At 40.4% G+C, this 14,928-nt stretch overlaps 1 protein-coding gene across 1 annotated transcript in view; it reads right to left on the bottom strand.

The window, feature by feature from the left end:
* The window catches only part of ADAM12 (ADAM metallopeptidase domain 12), a 159,407-nt gene that overhangs the window by 44,119 nt on the left and 100,360 nt on the right, over positions 1-14,928 (bottom strand). Inside the window, 2 exon segments of the mRNA XM_032224824.1 lie at positions 406-604; positions 1,774-1,882. Of these exon segments, the coding sequence (XP_032080715.1) occupies positions 406-604; positions 1,774-1,882 (308 nt within the window).

The following is a 14,928-nucleotide window of genomic DNA, read 5'->3' as shown; positions in this document are numbered from 1 at the left end:
ATAAACACTTTGCCTATTGCTTCGTTGCAAGAGTAACTTGTATAAAACAAATACTTGCTCATTCTCCCACTTTTCCCCGCTAATATATAATTTATCAGAAACTGGTGTAACATAAAAAATAAGTATTTTTTCATACTATATATGCTTGTTTCAGAATTTTTCTGTACCAATTTACCGCTATTCCTTCTGGCTAAACAGTAAACTGATTCCATGCACCATCAATAAACCCTTAAGTATACTTAACATTAGAAGAGCTATTTGCATAATCCTTTATGTTAGGTTTGCCAGGCTATTAGTTCAAAGCACAGAAAGTAAGAGTGAAAAAAAAGGACTAGATGTAATACATATACATATGAAAGACCTTAGATATCAAAGGAATGGAGGGAAAGGATTTCTAAGGCTTACTTTTCCATCTTCACATTTTGTTCCAGCCAAGACAAGACCTGGATCTGGCATATCATCCCCCAAGTAAACATGTGTTCCTCGGCACAGAATTTTGCCTCCTCCTGGTAAAGGGATGTTTGTTTCTATTGAGACAGCATTGGTGCCTATTACAGGTCGACTGGCTCCCCCTTGACACTGAATTTTCCCACACTTTGAATCTCTGAAAAGAGAGGAATAACGTAGATCATTGAAATATCATCAGCATCTCTATTAGTACTGCTTTATTTAATTTTTTTCCGGCAGTTCCGGCAGGACTGGGGCTGTTGACCTTATTATGTAGGGTCCAGCCCCGATCAGAACGTATGCATGTTGGGGAATTTTTAAATTATTTTTATTTTATTTTGGTTTTTTTCTTGTTCTTTGTAAGCCGCCTGGAGTCCTCCAGGATTGGGCGGCTAATAAATTGAATTGAATTGAATTTTTTCGTGGCACGACAAAACCGCACTCGACTAAAGCGCACCCGATTAAACCGCGTCGCTGACATCATCAGCAGGGCGACAACAGCGAGCACGGAGAAAGAAGGGCGCTTTAAATAGCGCTTTGAAAGCAAGCCGATTCAAGTTAAGGTAAGGGTTAGGTTTAGGGTTAGGTTTAGGGTTAGGTTTAGGGTTAGGTTAAGGGTTAGGGTTAGGTTTAGGGTTAGGTTAAGGGTTAGGGTTAGGTTTAGGGTTAGGTTAAGGGTTAGGATTAGGTTTAGCGTTAGGTTAAGGGTTAGGTTTAGGGTTAGGTTTAGGGTTAGGTTAAGGGTTAGGTTTAGGGTTAGGTTTAGGATTAGGTTTAGGGGGGTAAGGTTTAGGTTTAGGGGTTAATTTTAGGTTTAGCGTTTACAGCGTGCTTTTTTCTCCACGCTGTTGTCGCGCTGTGATGACGTCAGCTACGCGGTTTCGTCGAGCGCGCTTTAGTCGAACACAGTTTTGTGGTGGAACCAATTTTTTAAGGTCACTGTGGCTCAGTGGCTAGGACACTGAGTTGGTCAATCAGAAAGGCCAGCATTTCAATGATTTGAATCCTTGGCGCTGTGTAAGGGAGTGAGCTCCTGTTACTTGTTCCAGCTTCTGCCAATCCAGCAGTTCGAAAGCATGTAAAAATGCAAGTAGAAAAATAGGGACTATCTTTGGTGGGAAGGTAACAGCGTTCCGTGCGCCTTCCCCATTTAGTCATGTCGGCCACATGAACATGGAGATGTCTTTCGGACAGCACTGGCCCTTTGGCTTTGAAACGGAGATGAGCACCGCCCCCTAGAGTCGGAAAGGACTAGCACATATATGCGAGGGGAACCTTTACCTTTACTTTAATTATTTCTGTTTCAGACAGATGCACAGCTTGTACCTGGGTTCACATTTGGCAAAAGTGCTTTTGGAATCCTTGCCACAGTTTCCATATGGATCTCCTGCGGAATTGACTCTCTGAAAGCATATCTCAGGAGCAGGTTTAGCGCCTAAAAGAGAGGCAAAAATATGGAATCCGTATGAAGTATGTAAGAAAGTAGAATCTTGGCAGGGAAGAGGGAAGAGAGAACGTAGAAGAGGGAAATTCTTGGATTATGCCTTTAAAACTCTCCTCCCACTTCCTTCCAAAAGGCAAACAGGCAGCTCTGCCCACATTGATAGAGCCGAGGTGGCGCAGTGGTTAAATGCAGCACTGCAGGCTACTTCAGCTGACTGCAGTTCTGCAGTTCAGCTGTTCAAATCTCACCAGCTCAGGGTTGACTCAGCCTTCCATCCTTCCGAGGTGGGTAAAATGAGGACCCAGATTGTTGTTGGGGGCGATATGCTGACTCTGTAAACCGCTTAGAGAGGGCTGAAAGCCCTATGAAGTGGTATATAAGTCTAATTGCTATTGCTATTGCTACATCTCTGAAATCACAAGATGATTAGCAATATTCATCGCAGTCCCTTGGAAGTAAAATAAAATTAAAGAATACATTGTCATTGGAATAGCTATTCACCCAGATAAATCTTATTTTTTAATATAACTACTTAAATTTTGGAACTATAATTATATTCATATTCTTAAGGGTATGCGAGTCTCTCTCTCCCCCTCTGTGTCTACCCAAATGACTGCAGCAAGAAATATTTTGTTCCAGCTTTTAGAATAAACTGCGATGGAATTTAAATTTTATACTCAACCATCAAACCATGGTTTGGTTAAATATGGTTTATTAAATAGATTACAATTTGCTGGGATCATACAACAAATTATACCCAAACCATCAAACCATGTTATTCCCTAATATAATACCATCTGAGCTGCATTAAGCAATCACAAGCCGGCAGATTGCTTGATAATACAAAAGATTCTTGATTGCGCAGAGATGGATAAACTGACATTGGAGCTAAGGGACAAGGAAGACTCAGAATATTATACAGTTTGGGAAAACTGGTATCAATGGATAAATAATAGGAACATGAAATGTACAGTTTAGAAACATATCAGTATAGATATAGGAATAATTAGGAATGTATAAAAATGTATTTGAATAATAAATGGTTATATTAGTACTGTCAAAAAGGATTGTCATATCATATATGGTGGACTTGTAAAAAGGTAAAAGCATTTTGGATAAAAAATATGGTGGATTATGCAAAATGTTCTTAAAAAAAGGATAAAGTTTACCCCTCAGTTATTCTTGTTAGGTATAATTACTGATTGTACAGTTGTAGAGACTAATTTGATTTTGCATTTAATAACGGCAGCAAGACTGTTCGTGGCGCAATACTGGAAGAAGGAAAAATTGCCTACTATTCAAGAATGGACATTAAAAGTAACAAACCTAGCAGAGATGGCTAAAATATCAGCACATCTCAAGGACCACTCAGATGAGAGATATAAACTAGAGTGGAGAAGATGGATTGACTATATTCAAAATAAATACGGGACTAAGAAATTCCAGATAGTTTATGATTGAAGAAACAAGGAATGATATAATCTGTTTAGAGTTAGCCTAACAAAAGAGGAGTTAAAGCTCAAATGAAAGATGATACTAACTTTCTTTTTTTTTAAAGTTTATCTTAGAATAAATATCTTTGTTAAAGAATTTTACCCTGTATTGGTTCTGGGAAGTCAGGGAGGGGGGGAGGTTTGGGGTTGGGTTGGGTGGGAAGGGTAGGGGGAGGGAGGTAAATATTTGTAAAGGTTTTGTTTTTAAAATTTTCAATAAAAAAAGAAACTCTTTAAAAAAAGGATTGTAATTTATACAAAAATATTTTTAAAGTATTTGTATTTTAATGTTTTAAATTTTCAATAAAGGTTTTTTTTTTTAAAAAAAAGAACATGAGCTGAATATGGAAAATCAAGGACATCAGCCTGGCAACCAATGTAGGTGAATTCACTCTATTGTGTCCCCTGCAGCGGAGCTAAGGTTGTGAAAGTTGGACCTTAAAAAAACAAGACAGGAAGACAATCGACTTGTTTGAACTACGGTGCCAGAGAAGGCTGCTGCATATTTTTGGACAGCAAAGGTGACCAACAAGGAAGTATTAGAACACATAAAACACCAGGCATATCACTGGAAAGAAAAATCTCATTTAATGTGAGGGAATTCATTGGAAAAAATAATTATGCTTGGAAGAATAAGTAAAAGGAAACCAGGCTTCCAAAAAACTCAACGGCTAGACACCATAAGAGAGGACACCCGTCAGAGCATAGAAAAACTCAAAAGAAGTAGTTCAAGATAGGAAGAAGTGGAGAGATCCGACCCATAGAATTGGTAAGAGTCAGATACTATTGAATCAGAGGTGGGTTCCTACTAGTTCGAACCTATTCGGTAGAACTGGTTCGTCAAATCTACCGAACCGGTTAGAAGAGGTTCCACCAGTGGACCCGGAAAGCAGGACACACCTACAGAAGAAGGTTCCAAAAATTTTTGAAACCCACCACTGGATTGAATGGATAACATCATCATTACATTTTTTTTGCAGTATCAATTGGTAAACAGGTCAAAGGCATAAGACTGGCATTGGCTGGTTGGTTTTTATTATTATTATTATTATTATTATTTATTAGTTTTGTATGCCGCCCACTCTCGGAAGACTCAGGGCGGCTTACAATAAAAAAGGCAGGGGGAATATAAAAAATAATACAACAATTTAAAATTACAGCAACATTCATAACTTAAAGTGGGGCTGGATAATTCAACAGCCCCAGGCCTGCCGGAACAGACAGGTCTTAGTTGCTTTATGGAAGGCCGGAAGGATAGTAAGGGTTGGCTGGCAATTTAAAAGCTTGGGTATGATTTCTACTGAGACTGAATTCCCAGTGATCAAATGTTTTGATAGAACAATATTTTAAAGCTTATTAAAATATTTTCTCTTACAAAACATTTAAACAGTATGAATAGTAATACTATTAATTAGCTAAATACAAATCACAGAAAAAAAATAAGAACTTTTCTTTAGCCTGTTAGATGTGCTTTCTTGATTGCTGAATGAAAAATAAACGTATTTGACAAAAAAGAAATCCAGTATTTAATACTACGTATCAGGGGTGGGTTTCAACCGGTTCGCGGCGGTCCCCGCGAACCGGTTGGTTGGCAAACCCGGAAGTAAGTAACTTCCGGGAACGGTGAAGGGCCCACCCGCCCGCCCGCGTTCCTTACCCGGTTTTGACGAGTTCTGCGCTTCCACGCATGCGCAGGACGCATACAGCGCCTGCGCGATCCTCCAGGAGCAGCTGGAGCATCGCACAGACGCTAGTACGCATGCGTGCGCTGTGCGCGTGCACGAGGACGCCACCGGCCCCGTTCCAACCGAACCGGTTGGAACGGGGCGAGAAACCCACCCCTGCTACGTATACTTACAGCAGCAAGGATTGCCTTTGCCCAGAAATGGAAAAACAAATTAATCCCAAATGAGGATGAAATAATAAGAAAGATTTTGGACTGTGCCAAAGTGGATAAACTAACTAAAGAAATCCAGGGAAAAGAAAAATCAGAATTGTACCAGATATGGGATAAATGGTATAGGTGGATGGAGGAAAGAAACAAAAATCAATGAAGGAATATAACAAAACTCAAAAAATAATAGTTATGAGTAAAAGAAGAGGGTTAAGAATGGTGAAATCCAAATGAAATACAATAGAAGGGGAAATAATATAAGGTGAGCGATATCGATTGATGATTGCTAATATAAAAAACAGGAAGTTCCTGTTCGCACTGTATTGTATAAATGTGGTGTACGTCTAATTTTTGTGTGTGTGTATTTTACATGTTTGTTAATAAAAATCTTTTTTTAAAAAAAGAAAGAAAAATAAATGTATTTGAGTAGATTATGCAGCAGCTGTATTTTTTCTGATGAGACATGCTGAGGAGGATAAAATGTGTGAATATATTTCTGGCCAATTCTTTTCATTCAGATTTGCAAAACTATACCTACTAGAACTTTCAGTCACAGAGCTGCAATATTTCTTTTTCTCTCTCTCTCTCACTTTCCCTGCAATGGTTAAAAGAAGCCCATTAAATCTGTCTACTCCAGTATTCTATTCCAAAAAACATTTATCTAATATTTTTTTTTGATGTCACAGAGCATGAAAGGATCATCTTGTGGTTTATCTCCAACAGCTGAAACCTACAAATATATGGTGTCTTTATAGGATAGAAAGGATAACAGTGGTGGGAAAGTGTCTTATCTACTACAGATATATATGATTTATTTATGAGAACATTAATATCTCATCTTTCTAGTGGTTATCCAACAAATGGCTTCCATATACAGATATACATTTATTACTGAAACAAGAAATTGAGAGGATTTAATTCTCAATGAGGAGAAGGAAAAGAAGCAAGCTTTTGTTTTAGCTATTCTTAAATGGTTAAAAGGTGGACATTTTAGTTGATGAATTATAAAAAAGATCCAGAAATTTACTCAAGCTATAGAAGTAACAACCCCTTTGAAGTCAGCTCGACTCCTGGTGCCTACTTGATCGTAGCCATGTGGCTTTCTGAGCAATTAATCTAAAAATAGTTTTTCACTGCCTTTTTCTGGATTGCTATTTGGCTTCTCAGCCTAGTCTACGTCTCTCTATTCCCCACCGCATTCTCCAGTCCAAAGCTTTCCACAATCAGAATGAAGGGTGAGTTTTAAAATAAAGGCCCAATTTTAATGCTCCATTTTCTGGGATTCCTGAGAGAAAGGAAACCAGGACTTTCTATGTACTTCCAACACCGGTTTTTCAGAATATTGCCCTATGTTTTTTGCTGGAATTTTCTTTAAACTAGTGTACCCAAAACAGAACTTTGGAAGCGTGACCCAACAAATGCGCGCATGACAAAAGCGCGCCGACAAAACCGCAGCGAGAAAACCGCGACATCATAAACGCACCCACAACGTGCCGACAAAACTACGCCCACAAAAGCGTGATTTAAGTTAAGGTAAGGGTTAGGGTCAGGGTTAGGTTCAGGGTTAGGTTTAGGGTTAGGTTTAAGGTTAGGTTTAGGGTTAGGGTTAGGATTAGGGTTATTAGGTTGTTATTACTTGTTTGTTGAAGGCGCGCTTTTGTCGGCGTGCTGTTGTCGGCACGCTTCTGCACTCATTCATCGGCATGATTTCGACCTCGCGGTTTTCTCGCCGCGATTTCGACGGTGCGCTTTTGTCGAGCGCGCATTTGTCGGTGAACCCTTTGGAAGCACTCGAGAAGGTCAAGTGACTTTTAGGATATTCAGATCCCTGGAGAAGTATTTATTCAAGCCCCAAGAACTGTCATCTATTGGGATCCCAGAAGCATGCATTTACATTCTCTATCATGTTACCAGATGGCTGGTATAAGGTTCCTCCTGAAATATAGGTGGTTTCCATCTGGAAGGCATTCCAAAGGGATTTGAAGACCTAATTGTTGTGCTAGAATTCTAGAAACCTGTTGCTGGGTGCATATGTTTGTTGCTATTGAGGAGATCAGCCATTTTGCTACTATTAGATATATTTTTGCTTAAAAAAATAGGTTTGTTTTGTTTTATGCTAAGAGCTACAGAGTGCTAATTGGAGCAAATTAGTATTGAGGTCAAATAAAATAAATCAATAAATTGCATTCCTGGACATCTTAGTCTACAGGAAGTCTAATGGCTCCCTAGGACACACCATCTACCAGAAGAAAACACACACTAACCGCTATCTGCACGCACTCTCACACCACCACCCAGCCCAGATCAATTCCGTAGCCAAGACACTCATCTCCAGAACAAAACGCCTAGCTGATGAACAACACCTAAAAACCGAACTACACACTCTCACCAACGTACTGACATCCAATGGATTCCAAAGAAATAAGATCACCAACCTAATCCAAAAAGAAACCCCCACTAAAGTCCAGGACAGAGAACAAGAAAATGGAAAAGCCCTCCTCCCATACATAAAAGGCACCACAGACAAAATCAGCAAAATCCTCCGCAAAGACAACATCAAGACAGCATTCTGCACAGACCGGAAAATATCCACCATCCTAAGAAACCCCAAAGACAAAATTGAATTAGAAAATCAAGGAGTATATGAAATCCCATGCACTACTTGCCCCGCCACATAAATCGGACAGACCAACAGAAGAATAAGTGCACGCATTGAAGAACACAAAAATGCAATCAAAAAAGAAGAACCAACTTCTTCCCTGGTCCAACACCTCAAAGCCACAGGACATAAAATTGACTTCAATAAGACAAGAACCATCGCCAAGGCCGAACACTTCAACAACCGTATAATCAGGGAAGCAATCGAAATAGAAAAACACCCACATAGCATGAACAGGCGAGACGACACCTCCCGCCTGCCAGCCCTTTGGAAACCCGCCCTCATTAACAAACGAATCCCAAACATGAAGAATGAGACCAGGCCCACACTCACAATAGCCACACAGAACACTACCAAAAAACATCCACAAAGAAAACAACCAAAAACACAAACTGATGAGGAGGCACGACCCAGAACCAGAAGGCAGACTGCTAAAGCACAATCAGCCTCTTCAAAACCCCTCCTACCCTCACAGGAAACACAACCCCCCAAACAATCAGAACAGAACACCCCTCCACCAAATAAGGACACACTTCCACCTAATCAAGACACACCCAAGCCCCCATTCAATCAGTTTTAATCCCCTACTGGCAGTTAAAACTTAATCCCCTACTGGCAGTTAAAATTTAATCCCCTACCAGCAGTTATAAGGAACAAAACAGCCAAGATCCCACACTACTCCTGGAAACACCAAACCTGAAGTAGTCAGCAGCAGCCTGAAGATGACGAATGTGACTTCGTCGAAACGTCGCCAAGACATCTCCAATTCTACGTGGGAGAAAACCCGAACAACTAGAGACCTACATACTAACACCCGCGAAAACCTCAGAAAACATATATATATATATATATATATATATATATATATATATATATATATATATATATATATATATATATATATATATATAGCAAATATAAAATATCAGTAAGATAGGTAGCTGTATAAATTTGATCAATCAATCAATTGGTATTTAGTAACATTTATAATGTCATTCTTTTTTGTATGTGCCTTCTGAAACCGCCTAAACTAAGTTTTCATGGGAAAGAATCTTACTGATGTAAAGATTTTTGAAATGGGATGGGATATAAATCAAAATAATAAATAACAACAGAGAATAGCATTTTTTTTTACAGAAGAGAGAACTTGGATTTGTAAACAAGTCTTCACACCATCTTTTTCAAATGGCTTTTAGGTTTCAGTAACACAATAATTTGTTACTAGCTTTGTGTCCCTGCAACCCATATGTCTAATTTCTTATAATACCACAATGTTATTATCGTTCAAGTTGTATTCATATATAAATAAGGAGAATTGATGATCCCTGTACAGCCTTTCCCAGCCTGCCAACATCCAGATGTAAACGGACTATAACTCTTAGTAGCCAGAATGCCATTCCTGATTAACATATTGGAGAATGTCAGGTTAGGGAAAGCTAAAATAGTGGTTTAAAAGAAATGCACAGACTAAGAAACCTTCAGAAAGATACTTAAGGAAACCAGCTGTGATGTGTTTTTTTAGGAAACCCATTTATCATAATTCTAGCAGATAAACTGAAGCAGAAAGCCTTGTCTCTCTCTTTCTCTATTTTGCTACTTGAAGAGGCAAAGTGAAAATGATTTGTGAAAGATTGCTAGCAGATTTTAAACTTGCTGAAACAGAGTGAATGCTTATCTTACTTCCTATCAGCCATCAGAACTTGACACTCCAATAGTTAAGATTTGTCACACTTTTTAACTGGAATTTCCTACCACCCATTTCTAAGTTGGTATAAAATAACAATTTTCACAGAGCTTCACACACCGCTCTAAATTTACTTAATTATGGTTGAATACCTAAATAGACTACAGTGACAAATCACTTTGGATCCTATAACACACTAAGTCAATTGGCTACCAATTGGTCTCCGGACGCAATTCAAGGTGTTGGTTATTACCTTTAAAGCCCTACATGTCTTAGGGCCAACGTACCTGTGAGACCGCCTACTGCCACATACCTCCCTACGGCCGAGATCCCACAGATTAGGTCTCCTTCAGACGCCGTCAGCCAGAGAATGTCGGCTGGCAGCTCCCCGGAGGAGAGCCTTCTCTGTGGCTGCTCCGACCCTTTGGAATGAACTACCCCTAGAGATCCGGACCATACCCACTCTCATGGCCTTCAGGAAAGCTGTTAAAACCTGGCTATTCCGGCAAGCCTGGGGCTGTTGACCTCATTGTTGAGGTCCAGCCCCGATCAGAACGAATGCATGTGTGGTAATTTTAAATTTGTTCCTTTTCTTTTCATTATCCCTTTTTCCTTCTTTTTGTAAGCCGCCCGGAGTCCTTCGGGATTGGGCGGCCTATAAATTTTATTAATAAATACATAATAAATAAATAAGTCAAATTAAACAAACAAACAAACCACATTGTGCTCAGTAATGAACCTTTGTTCATACTTGTTCTCACACTAAATGCAACAGACCATTTCTCCACTTGTCCATTCTTCACCAGGACACAAGAGATGTTGTGGGTCAGTATGGACTAAGAAATATAGTTTCCTGAACATTTTTTTAGCTTTAATATTTTTGAAATTCTTGCTATTTTTGCTATCTGTGCCACTATATTTTACCAAAACTTCATCTGGATCTACTAATATGTACATATTGATGTATATATCAGGGGTAGGTTGTGGCAGGCACTACTGCTGGTTCACTCATGGCTGTGCCACGCACACATGCGCAGTTCAATAAAAATTGTTCTGTGTATGCACAGAAGCCAAAAGCAAGACGGTGAAGCCTATGGCATCTCCAGGAGAACCGGTTCAGGGCATGGCAGGCCTGGGTTGTTCCCGGTTCCAGCGACCCAGGCTGCCAAACTACTACCGGTTTGGCCAAACTAGTCCAAACTGGTAGGAAACCACTACTGATGTATATGTACAAGAGTATGTGTGTGTATGTGCGCGTGCGTGTATTTCAGTGGTGGGTTTCAAAAAAATTTCGAACCTACTCTGTGGGTGTGGCCTCCTTTGTGGGAGTGGCTTGCCGGCCATGTCACTGGTGGGAGTGGTTTGCCGGCCATGTGTTCTCTCTCTCTCTCTCTCTCTCTCCTTTTGTCTCTCTGTCCCTTTTTCCTTTTTTCTTTCATCTCTCTCTCACTTTTTCTTTCTTTCTTTTTTCTTTTTTTCTTTCTTTCTTTCTTCCTTTCTTTCTCTTTCTCTTTCTCTCTCTGTGTGAATCTGTGTGTGTGTGTGTGTGTGTGTGTGTGTGTGTGTGTGTGTGTGTGTGGTGGGTTTCAAAATTTTTTGGAACCTCTTCTGTAGGTGTGGCCTGCTTTCCGGGTCCACTGGTGGAACCTCTTCTAACCGGTTCGGTAGATTTGACGAACCAGTTCTACCAATTTTTACTTTGCTACTTTCCATTAATTATATTTTTATCTACTGCTTTGCTATGATGCTGATAATAGCTGAGAGCTAGATAAAGTGATCTGATAAGAAGCTTCAAATACTGTTTAAAATTGTCTCTGCCTCATTAGGTGAAGAGGCCTCTGTATCCAACTACTAAACTAAAAGAAATGAAAAGGGAAGAGTGGTACAGATGACTGATGAAGTAACTCTACAGCTGAGTACCCCTTAATTTGGATGACAACATAGAAGATCTTAGAAGGGAACTATACCAAGAAATTATGATGGGTCTCGAAAGTATCCATAAAAGCCTTTAAGATGTTGTATGCCTTAGGGCTAAGGACAAAATAATCAAAGCTACCATGTAAGTCTTGAATAATATTACTGTCGTGTCTCTAGCCTGCTTGCCAGAGGACATCCAGAAAGTAATAGCAACAGACTAAAAACTGGGAGATCAGCAGGAAAACTTGCTGACATTTCTTGGTGAAATGTCTAAAGGAATAATCCTTCCATCCTGAGGGATCATCACAGGACGATCCAGTATGGACTTTGGATGAGAAACTAGCTGGGTTCAACTGGGGAAATCAACAATCAATTATTGTATAGTCTTGTATCAACTACTGTAATAAATACGTTTTTTTGACCATCACCACTATTGGTTTCATGGATTTAAAGACAGCATTGAATTCAGCACCCTCTTCCAATGTACTGCTTTTGTTTCAATGAACTCAAATAATTCACAAGTATTGTATTGTGCTCGTTCTTCTTTGTGATCTGGCACTCAATTTATATAATACAATAGCAGAGTTGGAAGGGACCTTGGAGGGCTTCTAGTCCAACCCCCTGCCTAGGCAGGAAACCCTATACCATTTCAGACAAATGGCTATCCAACATCTTCTTAAAGACTCCCAGTGTTGGGGCATTCACAACTTCTGGAGGCAAGCTATTCCACTGATTAATTGTTCTAACTGTCAGGAAATTTCTCCTCAGTTCTAAGTTGCTTCTCTCCTTGATTAGTTTCCACCCATTGCTTCTTGTTCTACCCTCAGGTGCCTTGGAGAATAGTTTGACTCCCTCTTCTTTGTGGCAACCCCTGAGATATTGGAACACTGCTATCATGTCTTCCCTAGTCCTTCTTTTCATTAGACATACCCAGTTCCTGCAACCGTTCTTCATATGTTTTAGTCTCCAGTCCCCTAATCATCTTTGTTGCTCTTCTCTACACTCTTTTTAGAGTCTCCACATTTTTTCTACATCGTGTTGACCAAAACTGGATGCAGTATTCCAAGTGTGGCCTTACTAAGGCATCATAAAGTGGTATTAACACTTCACGTGATCTTGATTCAATCCCTCTGTTTATGCAGCCTAGAACTGTGTTGGCTTTTTTGGCAGCTGGTGCACACTGCTGGCAAAATTTCCTTGTTATCCGTTTTTTATAAGTCTGATGAATCAACTACTCATTTTTTAAAAAATTTGCTGACCAGTTGCTGGTTATCTTCAAAAGGGTGTAGACCTAATGAGGAGCCTTTGCTTAATATATGTATATTTACCCATATGCATTCTGCACATGACAGAATCATCTCTGAATTCGTGACCCGTCAAATGCGCGCCCGACAAAAGTGCGCCAACAAAACCGCGGCGAGAAAACCGCGAGGTCGAACGCGCTCCCACAAAAGAACACCGACAAAACCGCACCTACAAAAGCGCGATTAGGGTTAAGGTAAGGGTTAGGGTTGTTACGTTGTTTTTGTTGCTTTTTTAATGGCGCGCTTTCGACGGTGCGCATTTGTCGGCGTGCTTCTGCGCGCATTCGTCGGTGCGATTTCAACCTCACAGTTTTCTCGCCATGGTTTTGTTGGCGCGCTTTTGTCGAGCGCGCATTTGTCGGTGAACCCTCTGAATTTAAGCTCAGTCTGAGCATTTTACTCTTTTTACTCTTCATTATCATCTTGATCTTTTGTAACTGAAACGAAGACTTATTTACTTATCATCAAAAGGGAAGTCAAAGCTTGTGAGATTCATATTAGTCAAGGCTAGCCTAAATTGTCACCATTATGTAAAGGCATGCTCAATTATTGAATCTAGCCATTTTAAAAAAAATGATTGCCCTACCTGGGTTGGTTACTTTTTCACATTTGCAATTGTATGTTAGATAACAAAAGAAAAGCACTTGGCTGTGGCAGGTTGTTCTGACCCCCCTCCTCCGTCCAGGAACGAAAACCGAAACCAACGTAAATGAGAAGGTTTCTTTTAATCAGTCAAGACTCTTGTTGGCTGCAAGCCACATAAACAATGAGATAAGCACTCTGGCAGAAAGTCCTACAAAACTTGGCAGCAATGCAAACAAACTCTGGCAGCAATCCAGCCTGCCAAGTTTGTTTCTTGTTAATCCTTAATGTTGACTTCTGCAGAAGGGCGTGGCACAAGCAGTCTCTTTTATAATCAGGAGAGGATCTTAATGAGCATCAGCTGAGTGTAATTACCTCTTGTAATTACACCGTTGTTCTTTACGCCGAGTAGCCCTTCGACGGCGTGGGTCCCGGAACAACTCACAGGTGTTTTCTGGATCACTCATTCTTGTCTCCTCCCCACTGATCCAAGGCTCAGGCGCCACCTGGTGGCCAACCAGTCTCTCCTCGCCCTGCTCGGAGTCGGAACCCTGTCCAGGGTCCTCCACCTCCTCCAGGGCCGACTCATAAGACCCCTCGCTGTCGGAGTCTGGCGGCAGCTCCAACGGCTCCTGTCGGGCCACAACACAGATTCTGCAGAAAATCATGGAGAAGGGACTTTCTGGTCTTGGTTTGCCACACTGTGTGTCTTCAGGGTCTGTTCCAGGCAGGGCACTGTAGTTGTCACCAGTGGGTAGCAGCCGACCGAACTGGTAGTAATTTGGGGGCCTGGGTCTCTGGAATCGGCAGCGACCTAGGCCTGCCACGCCCCCAAACCAGTTCTCCTATGTGGCCGCCTTCTTGATTTTTGGTTCTGCGAACATGCAGAACAGTTGTAGTTGCACAAATTTAAATTTTCCCCTTTTTAAAACATTTTGCTCATGTGCAGACCTATTTTTGTGCAAATAGCTCTGCACTTGCCCAGAGCGTGCGTCTCGTGTGCCGGTCCGGGGCACGCAAAAATTTTGCACACCAGACGCATGCTCTGTGCACGTGCACATATAGCTAAATAAGTATGTGTTTGTGGAATTTTCAGTACAGTTCTCTTATATTTTATCGTGACAACTGATTCTCAGAGTAAAACAACACCCATTTATATCTGTGTCAGTCATTACAATATTGGTGATAATATTTAATCATCATTACAACTATTCCCATTAAAAACATTTACAGGAAACCTCATTTGTGTTCATGAATTTAAAGCAAGGATTCATTTCTTTGCAGTCGGAGAAAGTCCCAGTTTGTTAAAGGTTGAGGCTTCTTTTCTCTCGGAAAAATCAATGTTTCTCTCACCAATGGATTTATCTGCATAGCTAAGCGCCTCTTTGAAATGCCAATAAAAGCAGTAGATAATATCCAAATGCATTCTACTCTACATAACCATCAATCATATTGCTATAAATAGGTCACAGCTATGGCTGTGCAACTTTACAGAAGTGAAGTA

The sequence above is a fragment of the Thamnophis elegans genome, chromosome 10 (genome assembly GCF_009769535.1).
Source record: "Thamnophis elegans isolate rThaEle1 chromosome 10, rThaEle1.pri, whole genome shotgun sequence".
NCBI classification, from domain to species: Eukaryota; Metazoa; Chordata; class Lepidosauria; order Squamata; family Colubridae; genus Thamnophis; species Thamnophis elegans.
This window is presented reverse-complemented; position numbering and strand designations above follow the sequence as displayed.